At 32.2% G+C, this 16,924-nt stretch overlaps 1 protein-coding gene across 7 annotated transcripts in view; it reads right to left on the minus strand.

Annotated features, from left to right (window-relative positions):
• LOC142321988 (guanine nucleotide exchange factor DBS-like) overlaps nucleotides 1-16,924 on the minus strand; it is a 215,494-nt gene that overhangs the window by 102,125 nt on the left and 96,445 nt on the right. For all 7 annotated transcript variants that reach the window (XR_012755753.1, XM_075360576.1, XM_075360570.1 and 4 more), the window contains exons 4-6: nucleotides 16,565-16,655; nucleotides 9,409-9,522; nucleotides 6,948-7,064 (exon numbers count right to left, since the gene is read on the minus strand). Coding sequence is in view for 6 of the 7 variants with exons in the window: in XM_075360576.1 (XP_075216691.1) it covers nucleotides 6,948-7,064; nucleotides 9,409-9,522; nucleotides 16,565-16,655 (322 nt within the window). In the remaining variant the exon portion in view is untranslated. The remainder of the gene's footprint in view (nucleotides 1-6,947; nucleotides 7,065-9,408; nucleotides 9,523-16,564; nucleotides 16,656-16,924) is intronic.

A 16,924-nucleotide genomic window follows, 5' to 3' on the forward strand; every position in this document is an offset into this window, starting at 1 on the left:
ATCGAGGTGCGAAAATTCAGTGGCGGAGGGGGTACTCGAATAAATACGGTACTCCTGTGCTGAGTGAAACTGAATTAATTGAGGTCATTTGCGTTAAGAAAATGTGCAATAAGAAGATGATTAGATCTTTTTGAGTACAATTGCGACACTGAAACTCTTCAGTCTTTATTTTAAAAATTATTATTAATTACATTTAACTAGGAATTAAAATATATTAAAAATGTAAATGCAACAATAATCATTTTCTAAATAAAACACAAGAAAAATTTTTTTCTTTATTATATTATATTATTATAATTTATTTACAATTTTAATCATATCCCATTAAAAATGTGGTTAAAACTGCATAAGAACAACTTATGCAAGGTTGCTACAATTTTACAAGTAACGTAATGACACTAGTCTTCAAACACTTTGTTACACAAATAATTTTGACTTATTCTTATGTTTTATTGATACTGAACATATGTCCTCAAAATGTCTCCTATGGGTTTCATGAGTTGTAATTATTCTTAAAATATGAAAATTATTAAAGTGATTTATTTCCTCTATTAATACTAACCACTTGTAATGATTTGTTGTGAGTCAATGTTTATATTAATAATAAAATATGAATTTCTGAAGATATACTTATAAATGACTTAGAGTAAAATAATTTGGGGAAGTGACCAGTGTGACTAATATGTCAGTAAAGTATTACATTATAGAATGATATTTATACTAGTTGTTTACTAAGATCCATTCCTTTTAGGAAAAATGAATATAAAGAGTAATATGATACAATTAATAGCCTTTAAATGACATAATATAGTCAAATTAATCACTATTTTTTTCTGCCGAATAATGGAAACCAGTGAATCAATCTTTTTCTGGCTTTCATATAAACACCATTGTGAGTTTGGGCTTTTGTTTTACTCCTACTTTTCTGATATAGGCATGAATTATTATTTTTTTCATACATTGTGTTTTTTTGTTTTTTTTTTATTGTTAGTAACTTATGTAAAAAGTTGTTAGTAACTATGTAAAAAGTTCCATAATTTTATAAATCATATTAATACGTTTTGCTATATCTGTGGTAAATTAACTCTTAAATCTCAAAGAAGAAATATTATTTCTTTAGTTAAAAAAATCATATGAACTCTAATTTGGGTGTAATATAGCAGACAAGTCTTCAACTCCTCATATCTGCTGTAATTCTTATGTAACTTTACATAGCTTTACTAAATGGGAAGCCACAACATATGTATTTTGCTGTTCCTATGGTATGAGAGGGTCTAAGGACAACTATACTATTATATTTGTATCAGAGAAATCAAAGCATCACAAGTAACTTCAAGAAATCAACTGCAGTTCCTTCAGTTATAAAATCTATTCCATACAGACCTAATCCTGACTCAGTTCTACAAAAAAACAAGAAGCTGAAGATGAAAAAGGATATGATGATTTAGAAAGTAATGAAGAGGATCCAGATTCAATAATTGAGAATACTGAACCTCAAAAAATTACTCAAACAGAATTTAATGATCTGTTCATGATTTTTGTGATCATTTGCCTAAATTCCAATCATAATTAATGGCTTTTAAAAGGTTGGAAGCTCCTCAGGAGTGGCACTAAATATGTTTTTTCCAAGTTAGGCAGAAAGAATTTCAGCATCTATTCTCCTTGCAAGAAAACATAATGTACTTCAATGAAGTATATTCTTTATTGGATTTACTTGGACAGCAACACAATCTTACAGAATGGAAATTTTTAATAGATTCCTCTAGAACAAATTTGAAAGCCACCCTCCTTCACAATGGAAATGAGAAAACCATCAACTCCACCAGCTTATGCAGCATAAATATGAAATTTTTACTGACCATGGGACTATATGAAAAATATATTTAACACATACATGGAGATCTAGTCATTTTATTAGAATTTCAGTCCAGGTACTGTTGTTTCTAATTAGAGTGGAACAGTAGAGACAAGAAAAACACTACATTAAAAAGGACGGGCCAAAGAGAGAACCACTTATACATGAGCAGGAAAATGTTATTTGTCAAGCTCTTGAGGATCTGAAGAATGTGTATCTTCCATCATAGCACATAAACTTAGTTTGAGAAAAACTTTTGCCAAAATAATGGATTGTACGACCAAAGTTTCTTATACCTTCAGAGCAAGAATCTGATAAATCAGCAAAAGGTATAATTTCAAAATATTGTTAAATCATTCCCAGGCAAAAAGACGGCTGAGGACTATATAGAATTGGTGAGTGAACTTCTTGAAAACTGTAAAAACCAAATTAGGGTACAATATTCTAAAAATACACATATTTCATTTACACTTGTTTTTTCCACCTAAGCTTGGCAAGGGTCAGCGATGAACACGGCAAACTCCAGGATATATCAATAATGAAAACACACTACTGAGGAAAATGGAGCCGAAATATGCTTACCGATTACTGCTGGAGATAGTAAAGGAACGTTCCAGAGGAAAACTAAAGAAAAGCAGATATTAGGTAAAGTAATATCATACTGCAGGCTATATTATTCCTTAAAAAATCAAGTTTTCTTTAAATCTGTTACTAAAAAAAGCCTGTCCTACATTCAATTTTGGTTTATAAATTTGAAATCAGCCCAAAAGAAATACTGTAAGAAACACCTTGTTGAATGCACATAACAGATAAAACATTTTCTTGTAGACTAGTGTTATGCTTTTTTATTTATAATGAGTTGCATGCACTAGATTAAAATGAAGTAGAGTGCTGTTAACTAGAAAATAACTCGCTTTATGCTTACAGCCCTAACTAACAAGGTTACTAAATTCAATTCCTACCTATAATTTATATAATTTACAGGATTGTACAACTTAATAACAATAATATTAATTCTGTAACCAATAAAAACCACACAGAGTCAAAACTCAACCTTTTGTTAAAGGACAGTGCCAAAGTATAGAAAACAAATTCATTTTAATGGTATCACTTGTTACATACTATATTATTTGATCAGTTTGATGTTCTCCTTTTTTCCTTTCTTTTCTGTATAATCTTCTACCTTAAACATAATTACTAGCCCACATCCTTCATTATCCATTTTATAAATTCTAATGTTTATCTTCCTCATCAGTTTTTAATTTCCACTCATCTCCCATTAACAAATTAACTAAACCTAAATGCCTTATATACAGTCATCCAAGCTTGTCTGTCTCTTTAGAAGAACTGCCACAAATTTCTCTCCTTGCCTGCAGAAGTACATGTATAACTTACATATACAATAAAAACTTTCTAAAGCAACAACTCAAGAAAACAAAAAACTAAAAGAAAAAAGAGTTTTAAGTTCCAATCAATTAAAAATACATTAGACCTTTAATAAAACGAAAAACCTTTTTAACATATACATTTAGGAGTATTATCTTATAATACTCCTATATAGAGTATTTGTCTTTTTAAGTGAAAATGAAAGAAAATATTTTACTATACAAATCAGTGGTTTAATCATTATATCAATGAGAAGTAATTCTTTACTGTCCTTATTAAGCAGAATTTGATATCAGTAAGTTACATTTTTCTAGTAATACTAGATTTTAAAATGAATAAATAAATTAAAAATAGGTTAATTTCAAATTTGAATCTGGCACTATAATGCTTGTATCTTGAAAGAAAATACTGTAGCAGAATTATTTGGAAACAAATAAAATTCATCATAAATTACATTGCGCCTGATTGTTGATGATTAAATAATGTTTACCTGGTGTTCTGCTGGAAGTATATTATATATAACTTTCTGTCAGTGTGTTTTGAGTTACTTTGCTTTAATTAGATTGAATGCTGTATATAACAGTATAATATTATAAATTATACCACTACTAATTATTTTTATATTTTGTAAATGGTGATTTGTACATGTAATTGAATTTCTTAGAGATTCACCAAATATGAAAAACTATTTAATTATCCTATTATTATTTTGTTTATTTTTTTAAATTTTCAATAAAATTTCCATGAACTATAAAATACTAACTTTACATGAAAAAGAAATGGCAACTGATTATAGTAAATAAAAATCTCTTATTAAATAATTTTAATGTATCACTAAAACATAAAACAAATATAGAAAAAATATGCAATATCAGTGAATAGTTGAACATCCTGACCGCATAGGGGAAGACACCCTCCACCATTCCTTCCATTCTGAGCCCCTATGGGCTTTACTGGAGGTCATCTTCAAAGCCTCGGCTTTTGACATATTCCAGTTTGCCTCAGCCAGGATGCCATCGATGCGAATGCAATGAGTGACATTCCCATCAATAAACTACTACTAGTTAATGAATTCGAAACAAAACACATCTCACTGAGTCTTACGTAAGACTAAAAATACCTAACTAACAAAGGAATTGAACTACCTACCCGTAGAAGGTAAAAGCGAGTTCAACACACAACACGAAACATAAAAATATTACACGGAACAATAACAACACAGTAACATTGAAACAAAACAAAACAAAGGGCAAGAACAACAACAAAAACATAATTTATAAAACAAAACATCAACAAAAATAGAATACAAGAGAAATTCAAGCAGAGCTCTAGATCACCTCAGCAATCCTTTCCTTTGCTAAGTACACTACAAAACTCTCCACTATTGTCCACTCGGCCCGGCACCTCCAGTTTACACGGAGATCCAACAGCAACCCGATAAGATCAAGCCAACAGATGGTCTCCGTACGCATTAGCTCGTATTTTGAGCACTCATAAAAAACATGGTAAGTGTCGTCCAATTGTCCACACTGCGGACACACCCCAGAATCTACCAGGCCAAATTCTGCAGTCTGTCCTTAAAAGTACCATGGCCAGAAAGAAACTGTGTCACATATTTATTAGGGTGCACCCAAGAGGCGTAAACCAACAACATTTGGAGAGAGATCATGCATATAACGCCCACCATCTGTCTTATCCCATCTGGCCTGCCAAAAGGCATTGCTATGTTGTTCAATTTCTCGAACTTTATCCGAAGTCAACTCACCGGACTTCTTAGCAACATACCAGTGCTGCTTCTCAGGTGTGATCAAGTCTATCGGTTTCATGCCTGTAATCACTAAGGCTGCCTCCCGTGAAATAGTATGGTAACCACCTGTTACCATTAAAAATATTAAGCATTGAGCGCTTAATAATGTGTCCTGATAAATTTTATACTTTAGCCTATGCACCCAAATAGGTGCCGCATATAGCAAAATAGCCTCGCACACACCTTTATACAGGATGCTCATGGTCTTAAAGTTAAAACCCCAATCAGGACTGACCACACATCAAATACTAAAGAAGGCATTGCAGGCTCTCTCCACAACGTATTGAAGGTGCTTCTTATATTGCAGTTTCTCATCAAGAAAGTACCCCAAGGTACTTATGAACCTTAACATACTTTATACGCTGGTCTGTCAACTCGCTACCAAATGGTCTTTGAGGAGCATCATCGTGGTCTTTTCCGGGTTAAAAGTCATCTTGTGTTGATGACCCCACAGCTCAAGCATCCTACAAGCCCAAGTGGCTTGGAGTTCAATCTCTCTCTGCGAACTTCTTTCGACCAGCAGGAGCCCATCGTCAGCATAAGCCATCATGCAACACCCACTGAGCAACCTCAGCCGCAGGAGAGAATCAAACTCCACCATCCCCTGGGGACGTCTCTTAAACAGTGTCTTGTCAACCTCATAGCTGCCCTCACGGAGCAGCACATTCCAATGATTGAAGTAACTTGGTATAAAATGTCAAACAGATAACTTCTAATAATGACAAAATTACCCACAATGTTTAGAAGGACATCATAAAAGTGTCAGCAAAAAGGATGACTGTTTCAGAGCCAGTTATTTAAACTGAAGCTTAGCAGTGGCAAAAATGAAAAGCAAAATGAATTCAAAGCATCAAACAGCTGACTTGAATGATTCATAAAATGACACAACATTATATTTAAAATCATAACGATGTTGGCACACAATGATACAGTAAAATAGAGCAGCAAATTTTTGTTCCTTATCAAAGATATGGCAAAGTAACTGTAAAATGGCGATAAAAGTAGGTTATTATTCAGATTAGAGCCCTTAAAATCTTTGGCTAACTGATAAAAATAATAACTAATTAATACACCAATATTTTATTTGCTAAAATTAACATTGTTTTAAGCTCATTATAAATTTTATGGATCCCCTAATTTAATATTTAATTTTAAAACACAGATTCTATAACCAATCTGATTAAACTACTGTGATGATATTTAATTTTATTTTTTTGTAATACACCTATATGAAAATGTCTCTCTTTAAACTAAAAACCTGCAAAAAGAGAAATTTGTTCTCTTTGTATAGTAATTTATATTTCAGAAAGGTATATTTAAATACATCACACAATTATTTGAAAATCCAAATAATTCATTAACATATTGACCAGTGTGTTAATAAAATTTAATATTATAATAAATATAAACCACTAAAACACAGTAATTAGATAAATTTAACTTAGCATATTAATTACCAATAATCAATTTTCGCAGTATTCTGCATCTTGTTAATAAAAAATATCAAGCGATAGAAATTCAATTTATTGGAAATTAAAATGGTAAATTAAAGTTATTTAATTACTGTGTTTTGATGGTTTATATTCCATATATATATATATACATTTAATATGTATATTCAATAAATACTAAATATAGACTGTTGCACAATATAGCTACTTAACTGTAATTTTATTTTTTGATTGATGACACATTCTCATGTGATTGGTAACTTAGTGAGGGTTCAAGGTTGATATCTACAAAACCATAAAAACTGGTTACTCTTAATGCAAATCTCTCATTCATTTAACTAAATTATAAACACGCCTCATAAAATGATAACTTTTATCATGCACCTTATTTCATAATGTAATCTAACTCATTATTTAATAATAAATAATATAACTTAATAACACTAACAATTCGTTGTTCAATCCATTGTTGATGAGAATAAGGCATATCACCATCAAGATCCGCTGTTAATTCATTTCTTTCAACAAACTGATGAAGTTCTTCAACACAACTACAAATGACAACCTATGAATAAAAGAAACAATAACTCATTTAATAAAAATTAGTAACAATTATTCTGAAATATTATCTATCAGAACAAGAATGTTTTATTAATTTTATTAATTGTTTGCCTCAATTTAATGAAAAGATTAGTTTTTATACCAATTATTCATAAGTGTATGAAAGATTTTATATTGTTACGATTTACAAATTATGAAACAAACCTACTAAATTGTTTAACATTAAAATGATAGTAAATTATTAAAATTACTGATAAGGGAACAGTACATGAATGCAACTGAATATTTTGTATGCCTGAGGATATTTGACAAGTGAAAGAATCACCTGTTTACAACAGTATCATGAAGTGGGATGAAGGTCTCCTCTCTGCGATAAGGAAATTGTAGATCATTAGACAAGCCTACACAAGTTGCAAAAAAATCTAATAACATATGTATGGTTAATTCAACATTTCGCAACCAATTATTGAGCAAATTCTTTGTAAAAGGCTGGAGGTTAAACCATAGAAGTTTTATTCTGAACAGGTTCTCAGTAATAACATTAAAAATATAAGGGTTTTTAATGTTATTATTAAAGATGGGCAATTTTTTTATTAGGTCTTATTAAAGCTTTAAAGAGTACTAAAATTTTCTAAATTCTAAAAATAACTCCTATTTGAGAGATGAAGTCCCACAGTTTATGTGAAATGCAAGGGATTTAAATAAGGGTGTTTAAACTTTGCCCCCTGATTTATATTTGGAAACAAATAGCGTTTGCATATCTTTTATCAGTAGTTATCTGTTAGCAACAATACACCAGCCATATTTACATTAGTTGCCTTGTATAACCTAACTGAAATGAGTGAATATACCCATTAAATGTGAAGTGCAAGCAGTAAATTAGTTTCTTCACACCAAAAAAAAAAAATCTTCTGTTGGAATCTATGAAGAAGTTTATAATATTTATGGAACAAATGTTATGTGTAAAGTTAACAATTTGAAAATGGTTTAATATATTTTAAAAAGGACATATGTAAATAATACAGAACATAGCAGTTGCCATCTGTGATCATATATGCTGGTGATCATTATTTTAAAATAAATTTCCAATCATTTTGCATTCAATAACTTATGAAATTTTAATGGAAAAACAGGATTGTAAAATGTTGTTTATCACTTATTGCAGCTGAAACATTTTTGCAACACTATCAAAAGAAAGAGATAAGTTCTTCTTTCTTTGCTGATTAATAGTTGCTAATCAACATTGTGATTGGAAATGAAAGTTGGATATAGTATCCTGTTGAGACAAAGCAAAATAGAAGTAATAGCAGCATTCACCGTTTCTGAGGCCTAAGAAGTTTAAAGAAAATGTTCGGTCAGGAAGCTTATGACTACTGCTTTCTGGGACAATAAAGGATATTGCTTATTTCCTTGATCACAAAAATTCTTTAAATACTGATAAGTATTCTGAACTCTTAAAAAATTGTAATGTGCAATTCAGAACAAACAACATATGAAGCTATTCAATTGAATTTTGCTTTTACACATGTTCATGGAATTGTGCACATGTAAAAAACAATTCGCAAGAACTAAAGCAATTTCATTGATAAATCTTCTAGCAACCACTGTATAATCATAACCTCATATCTAGCAATTATTATCTTTTCTTCATTTAAAATAATGGCTCGTATCATAGAGGTTTGAAAATGATTAGTTTTTTTTTTATTTTGGGCTTTTTTAGACACTTTTAGTCCAGTTGATTGCTATCAAAAGGGGAATTGCATAACTAGATGTTATAACAGTCCTAAACCCAAAATTTCAACATCCTACAGCTAATCGTTTTTGAGTTATGTGAGATACATATGCATATATGTACATGCGTACAGACGTCACAGCAAAACTAGTCAAAATGGATTCAGGGATGGTCAAAATGGTTATTTCCATTGAAATCTGAAAACCAAAATTTTTCGCAATCACAATACATTTACTTCATACAAGGAAGTAAAATTAAATTTAAAAAAGAGATAGAAATACAGTTACCTCTTAGTACAGGCAACCAGCTGTAACTGATATTTTTAAGAGGGAGGACAAACCTGCATTCTTCAGATCACTCAAAGTTTCGGGTCCTGTACAGACCAAACAGTTGCTCTGAAGAAATTACAGTATACTGATATTTTTTATCAATTGAACATGCTGTAATTATTGTTTATCATTATTATTCTCACAAGGAAGAGTTTACTAACACAGGGGGTTCAGTGGGCAGAGCTAAAAATCCCTTCACCGCAATGAGAGATGCAAATTACCATATAGCACGGGAGAAGCCATGATGGGATTGTTTATATATATAAATATAAATATAAGTATTTTACCTTAAATTTAAATTCTTCTTTAAATAATTTATTGCTGACTTCAGAAATAGCTTTTTGTAAAAACCCTGATGGGCGTAGAACATAAGCTACATGTAATAACCCTGGAAAATAACCCTGAAACATAAAATAAAAAATTAAGATTCATTATAATATTATAAATACTATATTAATAATTTATAAATACATAATTAAACAAATCAAAAAGATGACCGACTCATATGCTGTCTATCAAACAAAAGTTTAGCCCTTGCAATTCAAAAACACAGTTTATAAACACTGAAAATCAACTGAACTTTTTATTCAAATCAACAAATAACTTGAAGCAGGTTACAGGTAGAATATTATTATTTTAATATTGTCTTTTCCTTATCTATAAATTCCTTTTATGCACAAATTTTTAAATCTATACATGTAATGATTGAATAAATAAGGTGAAAAAAGTTTGATATTTATTTGTTAGAACTGTTTAGTTTTATAATCTCTTTGAACAAAAAATATTGCAAAACACAATGTAAGTTCATAGTGTATTATTACACTTTACCAAATTCCAATCAGTTTACCTAAATCTGTTTCCATTTGAGCAGCACAAAGAGTAAATGTCTCAGTTAAGGTAAATAATCCCAATTAAGATGAGGGGATTTCAATGTGAAGTCCATTGAGTTCGCAGGCACTGTCAATGAACTCCGCGGATTGAGCTGTGGCCATGGGCCTTATATGGATTAATGAGCAAGCTGTGACATTTGCAAAAGAATCTTCGTCCTTTGCGATAGACCTGACATTTGTTTCTGTAGAGAGAGTGAACGATTATATGAGCTGGAGTGTCTTAGAGGAAAAACCAATGTCCGACCACCTAATCATCGAGTGAGATTTGCTACTCCACAGAGATCTTAAGAACAGACAAGAAAATAGTCTCTAAACATGGATGTATTTGTTTTGGCGAACATATCTAGGCCCGCCTTGCCAATACGTTGTCACCAGAGGGCTTGGTGATGATCAAGTAGGAGGAGTGTATAGCATCAGGCATGTTCATTCATTGTAATCCGTCTCAACATGCTTATTAGTGAATGATGGGATTGCTTTTCTTAGGAGGGAGGCATTGGCAGCCAGGAGGTCGTTTCAACAGGCTGCAAGATGTGGTTCTCAAGATGCTCAGTCTTTAGCTCATCAAAGTTTTGTGGAGGCAAGGGCAAGTTACAAGGCAGTAATTATGGAGGCCAAAAGCAGGCACTGGAGGGATCTCTGTGACAAGGAGGATAGGACCCATGGGGGAACGGTTTCCAGATAGTATATGGGAAATTTGGGAGGAGATCTCCGGTCCTCACGAAATGGCAAGTACTAGATGCTGTACAGGAGTTATTCCCTGCGAGGACCCTCTGAGGGAGGAGATAGCCATTGAAAACTTGTCCCTCTTCAACATGGGAAAACTGTTGCTAGGGGGGAAGAGGCTAAGACCACAGGCAAGCCCAGGTCCTGATGGCATTCCTACAGAAATTGTACATATATTGGTAGAGAAGGCACCAGTGGAACTCCTGAACATCACAAACGATATGTTGTCAGGTGATTACATTCCAAGGGAATGGAAAGAGTCCAATCTGGTGTTATTACAGAAGCCAGGGCAGAGGGCCTCCTCCACTTATTGTTTAACCTGGGTTCTCAGGGGTTAGTACTTAGTCTGATGTTATGGAACCTGGTGTTTGATGAGGTGCTTCGGTTGAGGTATCCTAGAGGTGTTGTACCAGTGGCCTTTGCTGACAATCTGGCATTGGTAATATGGGCAAGGTTTGTAGAGGACATACGACAACGACCAATGAAGCTATAGACCTAGTACAGCACTGGTTGATGGATAGGGGTAATCTTGTCTCCTGAAAAAACATAATTCAATTGTCTGGCTGGCAGGCGCCCTCTTTCTTCGATCCATATAATGGTTGGCGGAGCCTTAGTACCCCAGGTGGAGTCTGTGAAGTATTTGGGTTTATGGCTGGACTGACAGCATATGTTTTCCATACACATGTGAGAAACATCTGATTGTGCAGGAGCAATGATGAGGGCACTGAGTAGGCTCCTGGGCAACGTGGCCGGCCCCCGGTTGTCCAGAAATAAGTTGTAAGGCCATATGATCAATTCTGTACTGCTATATGGGGTCATTGTTTGGTTGAAAGCTCTGGGGTGTTATTAAAATTGGTGGGTACTGGAGAGTGCGCAGAGGCGGATTGCCCTACGCATCATCGTTTCCGCATACTCTTCAGTTTTGACTGAGGCAGTGTTATTTAAACAACTAGCAGTGATGAGGATTGGGATTATTAGAGGAGCTTACAGGAGTTATATGTAGATGCGGTTGTCCGAGAATGGCAGGTCTGCTGGGACCTGTCCTCCACAGTGCGATGGACATATCGTCTGATCTGGTCCAAGCCTTGGGTCAACCACAGCTTTGGTGATGCCACCTACTGGTTGATCCAATTTTTATCTGGCCACGACGTGTTTAGGGTATACTTACATGCCAGGAGGAGAACTGATGATACCTTTTGCCTTTCTTGCACAGCGCTTAATACAACAGAACACGTCGTGTTCGACTGCCAGATGTGGGCTGCTGAATGTCGCTGCTGTTAGTTAGTGACTGGGCCACTTACAGTTGACACAATCATAGACTGTATGTTATCAGGGGAAGAGAGGTTTCGTGCGGTAAATCACTTTGTGACACAGATACTCCATCACAAAGCCAGGGAGGATGGGGTGGTGCGGGGTTGAGGGACAGCCCCCTGTGGAGCCTGCCGTTCATCTGTGTTTACACAGGTGGGCAGCAGTGATGAGGCACTGAGATTCCCTCATCCCTTCGTGAAGTAGACAGAGACTCGGTGTGAGTGCCCTAAACAGGGTGCTCTCACTAGAGGCATTGGCGTCACGACCGAGTCCCGGCTTCGGGGTTGGCTCCAGGAACAACATAGTTGGGTTTGGATACCCCACCCTACAGAGGCATGCAATGAAAAGATCTAACTGGTGCTGATCGGACTAGACTTATGGTGGACAGGGAGGCCCTTTTGAGTAGACAACCCCCTGGGCTGTGCTTTGCTTTGTTGTGGATCCGACCCGAGGATATTAGTAATTTATTTAAGTATTATTAAGCAAGCAGATTAATAACTACATTACAAAGTTTGATGAAGCTTTTCTTTTACTGAAAAGATATATATTTTCTTTAAATTTAACTAGAAGCTGAAATGACCCTATAAAATAAATAACCTGAATTAGGTTACAGGCAGAGTATTATTATTTTAATACTGTCTTTTCATTATTATAGAATTCATTAATTTTAACGGCAAATTTGTCCACATGTGTGATAATACTCATTCTGAAGAGACTTCAGAATCTGGGAAAAGCCAGAACCAATATGTAACTAATTTCACCATACATCATTAAATCAGCAAATAAATTAGTTATAAATAAACTAGTTAGAACTGTTATAATAAACTAGTTATCACATAAATTTTCAATATTTATAATGATAATAAAAATTACATGCAATCTGATATATTAGCGCACGTGCAACCTGATATTCTTGTATGTAGACTACTTGTTTTGTTCATTTAAGTTTTTCTACATATACAAAATTTACAATAATTTCTTTTTCTTTTCTTCTTCCTTTCCAAACTGGAGCTTTTTTTCTAATAAACTGTCATGTGTATGTTTGATGGCATAACCAGAAAGTTTGTAGTAAACCAACATGGGGTCAGTAAGTTATTACTCTTGACATTGACATAATCTTTCTCAAATTAACAAATTATCTCAGGGCAGAAACTTGACGGAAACTAGGAATGTAGTAGTTTCATCTCACCAAGCCAAACATAGTAGTAGCGCATATCAAGAGAACAAGATACAGGAAATGATCAGGTATACAAGTGATACCTTGGCGACACTTTGTTTACCACAGGGATAAGGGATGTAATGGACATCATTGTATTTAGAGAAAGTAGTTCTAGTAGAGCCTCTTGTACCTCAGGTATACTTTATAAATTCAGAGCCATAAAAAGACAAGAAACAGGCAGAGTAAAGCAATATAATAGTGTACTCTTTCTATAAAAAAACAATATATTATAAGGATTGTCATTATTCAGCAGGGGAAATCCATACACATTAATAATTAACAAAAGCAAAGTGTCTTATTACATTACAATGTTTTCTACATTTTGTATACCCCATAAATCAAACTCTATTGACCCTAGAAAGCTGAAATTTTCCATACCTTTCTAAAATTAAAAGTTTATGTATTATATTTATCTAAAAAGGTCTAACACGCATTAAAACAAATTTAAAAACAAAAATCTGTTTTTATTAGTATAAGCCCTCTTATCCACCACTTATTAAAAAAATATATATATTCAATCCAAATCATAATAAACAATTATATTATCAATTTTTACATTCCTATCTGTCACATAACATTTCTGCATTATCACCTTAAAGATTTCAGAGCTCCTCCACCAAAAGAAGACTTCACTCATTTGAGAACATTCAGTAATAAAAGTGAAGTAATAAATATTGCATGGAAATTAATAATTAAACATCTACAAGTCGACAAGGCGAAGTTCATATACATGGAGGACTGCAGCACTGTTGTTTTGTTTGGCTATATACAGAGATAGAAACATAATACTACAGTACAGTCTGGGCTTGGTCCTACTAAACAAAGTGATATGCTCATCAATCTGTTGTAAAAAAGAAATGTTGTCTGTCTAAAATCGATTACTGTATTTTTTGGAACCTGCAATTTCTTTCTGATTATGCTATAACACAACTAAAAAAAAAAAAAAATATTAATTTACATTGCTGCATTCAGAAAGTGAAATAAATTTAACTTGCAATTATTTACAGTAATTTAATTAAGTAAACTTTTTCACTTAAATGGTATTATAGTTCACAGTATTACATTCAAATCTGACAGTAATAATTTGGACATATAGGCCTACAGAATTGCAACAAGTTGGATATAGCTGTGAATAAAAAAATAATATTTTTATATTAATTAATGAAATAATTGGTATGAATTTGAGAACCACTAGATGCTGCTTTTTATCTTATTTTCCTGATATAAACTAATGTAGAAGTTAATACTTCTACAAGCATGTTCCATCGCTTTCACAAGAGGCACCAATAATCCATTTTTTATTTTTATTTATGAACTTAGTAAAGTTAACATGAGATGATGCACTTGACTGTGAAGAAGTTTTCTGCGTTCACTTTTACTTTGAAATTGCAATTTCCAATGCAAAGAACAAAATATTTGTTTTTACTCATATTAGTAACAGCACATCTACAAATTATGTAATACTTATAACACCTATTTTAAACTTTTAACCCAACATTTTTTTATGACTGGTGAATCTCTGTTTGCCATAATATCATTACTTAAACCAAAACAGTTGATGTATAAGAAATTTATTCGTCATTTACTTGTACATATTTTTTTTAGTACGATATATTTTCATCATGCTTATGTTTCAAAGTACATTGTCTAAGAAAACAATTGCTCTTATTACAAAATAACAGGGCAAAAGATAAAATCCATTATTTAAACGAAAATAGATGTAATTAAACAGAAGAAGAACAGATGTTTTATTATTAAACACTGAAATTAAAATGACATCATTTAATTCATTAATGTAAATAAGGCCTAATAAATAATATAATGTTATTTATGTAACACTATCATGATATGCATCTGTGTCCATATACATGAATAATAATGTTTAAAACAGCAACCTAATGTCATGGCAGATGTAATAATTACTTACAAGTAACACTGAAATGTGACTATACACAGCAGTAGTTCATAAACTCTGAATATGCACCTTGCCTTGTCGAGTAGTACACTACATTTTACTACACTAATGTGACAAATAATGATGTAGATGCATATCTTAATTCAATCAAACAATTATTGTCAATTTAATTTTTAATTTTCTATTCTTTAAATTTTTATATGACCCTTAACATTTAAAAGCATATTTGTAGTTGAATCTTACAGTGTGTTGAATAAGAGTTCAACAGCTTGTATAGTATTAAATTCTCATTATCTTTATTTAACTTTTTTTATAATTTTTAATTCTCCTATTTCATTTATGTGTTTGTCTCATTTACAAATACGTATTGGTTTAATATATATTTACATATAAGATTTTGTGCATAAATAGACGTTGTTTTGTCATTGTTCTTAGGAAAATATTCCTTAATAAATGCTCTTTCTGTTTGATCAAAGTAAAAATGTTACAACAGTTGTCACAAATTATTTTACATCAGATGATTGGTTTTCTGTAGAAATAGAGCTTTTCACACATAATTTTTTGAAGTCTATTATTAGAACGACAAGCAGCATTCATGTTATATTTGTTAAAAATGTTATTTAAAATTCCTGGCATGTTATTAACGTATAATACAACTAAAAATTTTCAATTTTTTTTAAAATTCCTTCTTGGTTTATTTATTTTATTGTAATAATTTTTTCTAGAATAGAGTAACACTCACTGAATACTTATATCAATATAGTATATGAAAAAAATATGTTATATTACAATTGACTAACAAACATCAATGTGATGAAACTATCTCTTGATTTGTGGACCAAAGATACCTTCCTACACTTAGCATCAATTAATTTAGGAAGAATCATTCTGAAGTAATTAAATCAGTCTACCTTTGTCTGATTCCTATATACAAACTTTTTCATAAGCCTGAGTTTTATGTAAAGTGGGAGAGGTATCATTTTACCAGACTCAGTTAATGGTAAATGTTTTGAATTTTTTCACCAACCAAAAACCTCTGCCACAATGACAAGTTCTTACTTAGTAATAGCCATTTTGTAACATGGCTTTCCCTTAGACATGGAAAACAACAGTACTTTCCAAATCTGTCTTGTATACCAAGAAGTAACGCAAAAACTTTCACATCAGTACATTAATAATCAACTTTAGCTATATAACTTTCTACCTTCAATGTTTTATACATTTTCAATGGGCAAGAATTTCTCGATGATTTGTACTTTTTTTAAACACTCTGTTAGGTTTAGCAACTAAAAATAATAATGGAAAAATTAAATTAAATAAATTTAACAAAGTAATGTTCATGAAACAAGAAAGTAAAATAAAAATTATAATTATTATGAACTTACTGAGACTTTTAGAAGTGTACTTTTAACCGAACTCCATTTATCATTACGCCGATCAATTATAAGAACAAATCCCATGTCTGCTTCATGCATCCTGTACATTACATAACATTTTTTTTATTAAACAATACACTGAAATAGTTTAAAACCAACATTATTTGCAAGTAGAATATTATTTGCATAGCGTAAATAAACGCTATCCATAACCAACTTTATAATTCAAGGCGAGAAGGAATATGTTATACAGAAGGGATCACAGAACAATAAATTTGATGAAGCAGCCATGAAAGATAAAAAAAAGTAACTAACTACAGCACAGCAATGAAGTAAAAAGTAAGATCTTTTGTGGCAACTGCAAAAAGA

Source organism: Lycorma delicatula, chromosome 1 (genome assembly GCF_047948215.1).
Source record: "Lycorma delicatula isolate Av1 chromosome 1, ASM4794821v1, whole genome shotgun sequence".
Taxonomy (NCBI): domain Eukaryota; kingdom Metazoa; phylum Arthropoda; class Insecta; order Hemiptera; family Fulgoridae; genus Lycorma; species Lycorma delicatula.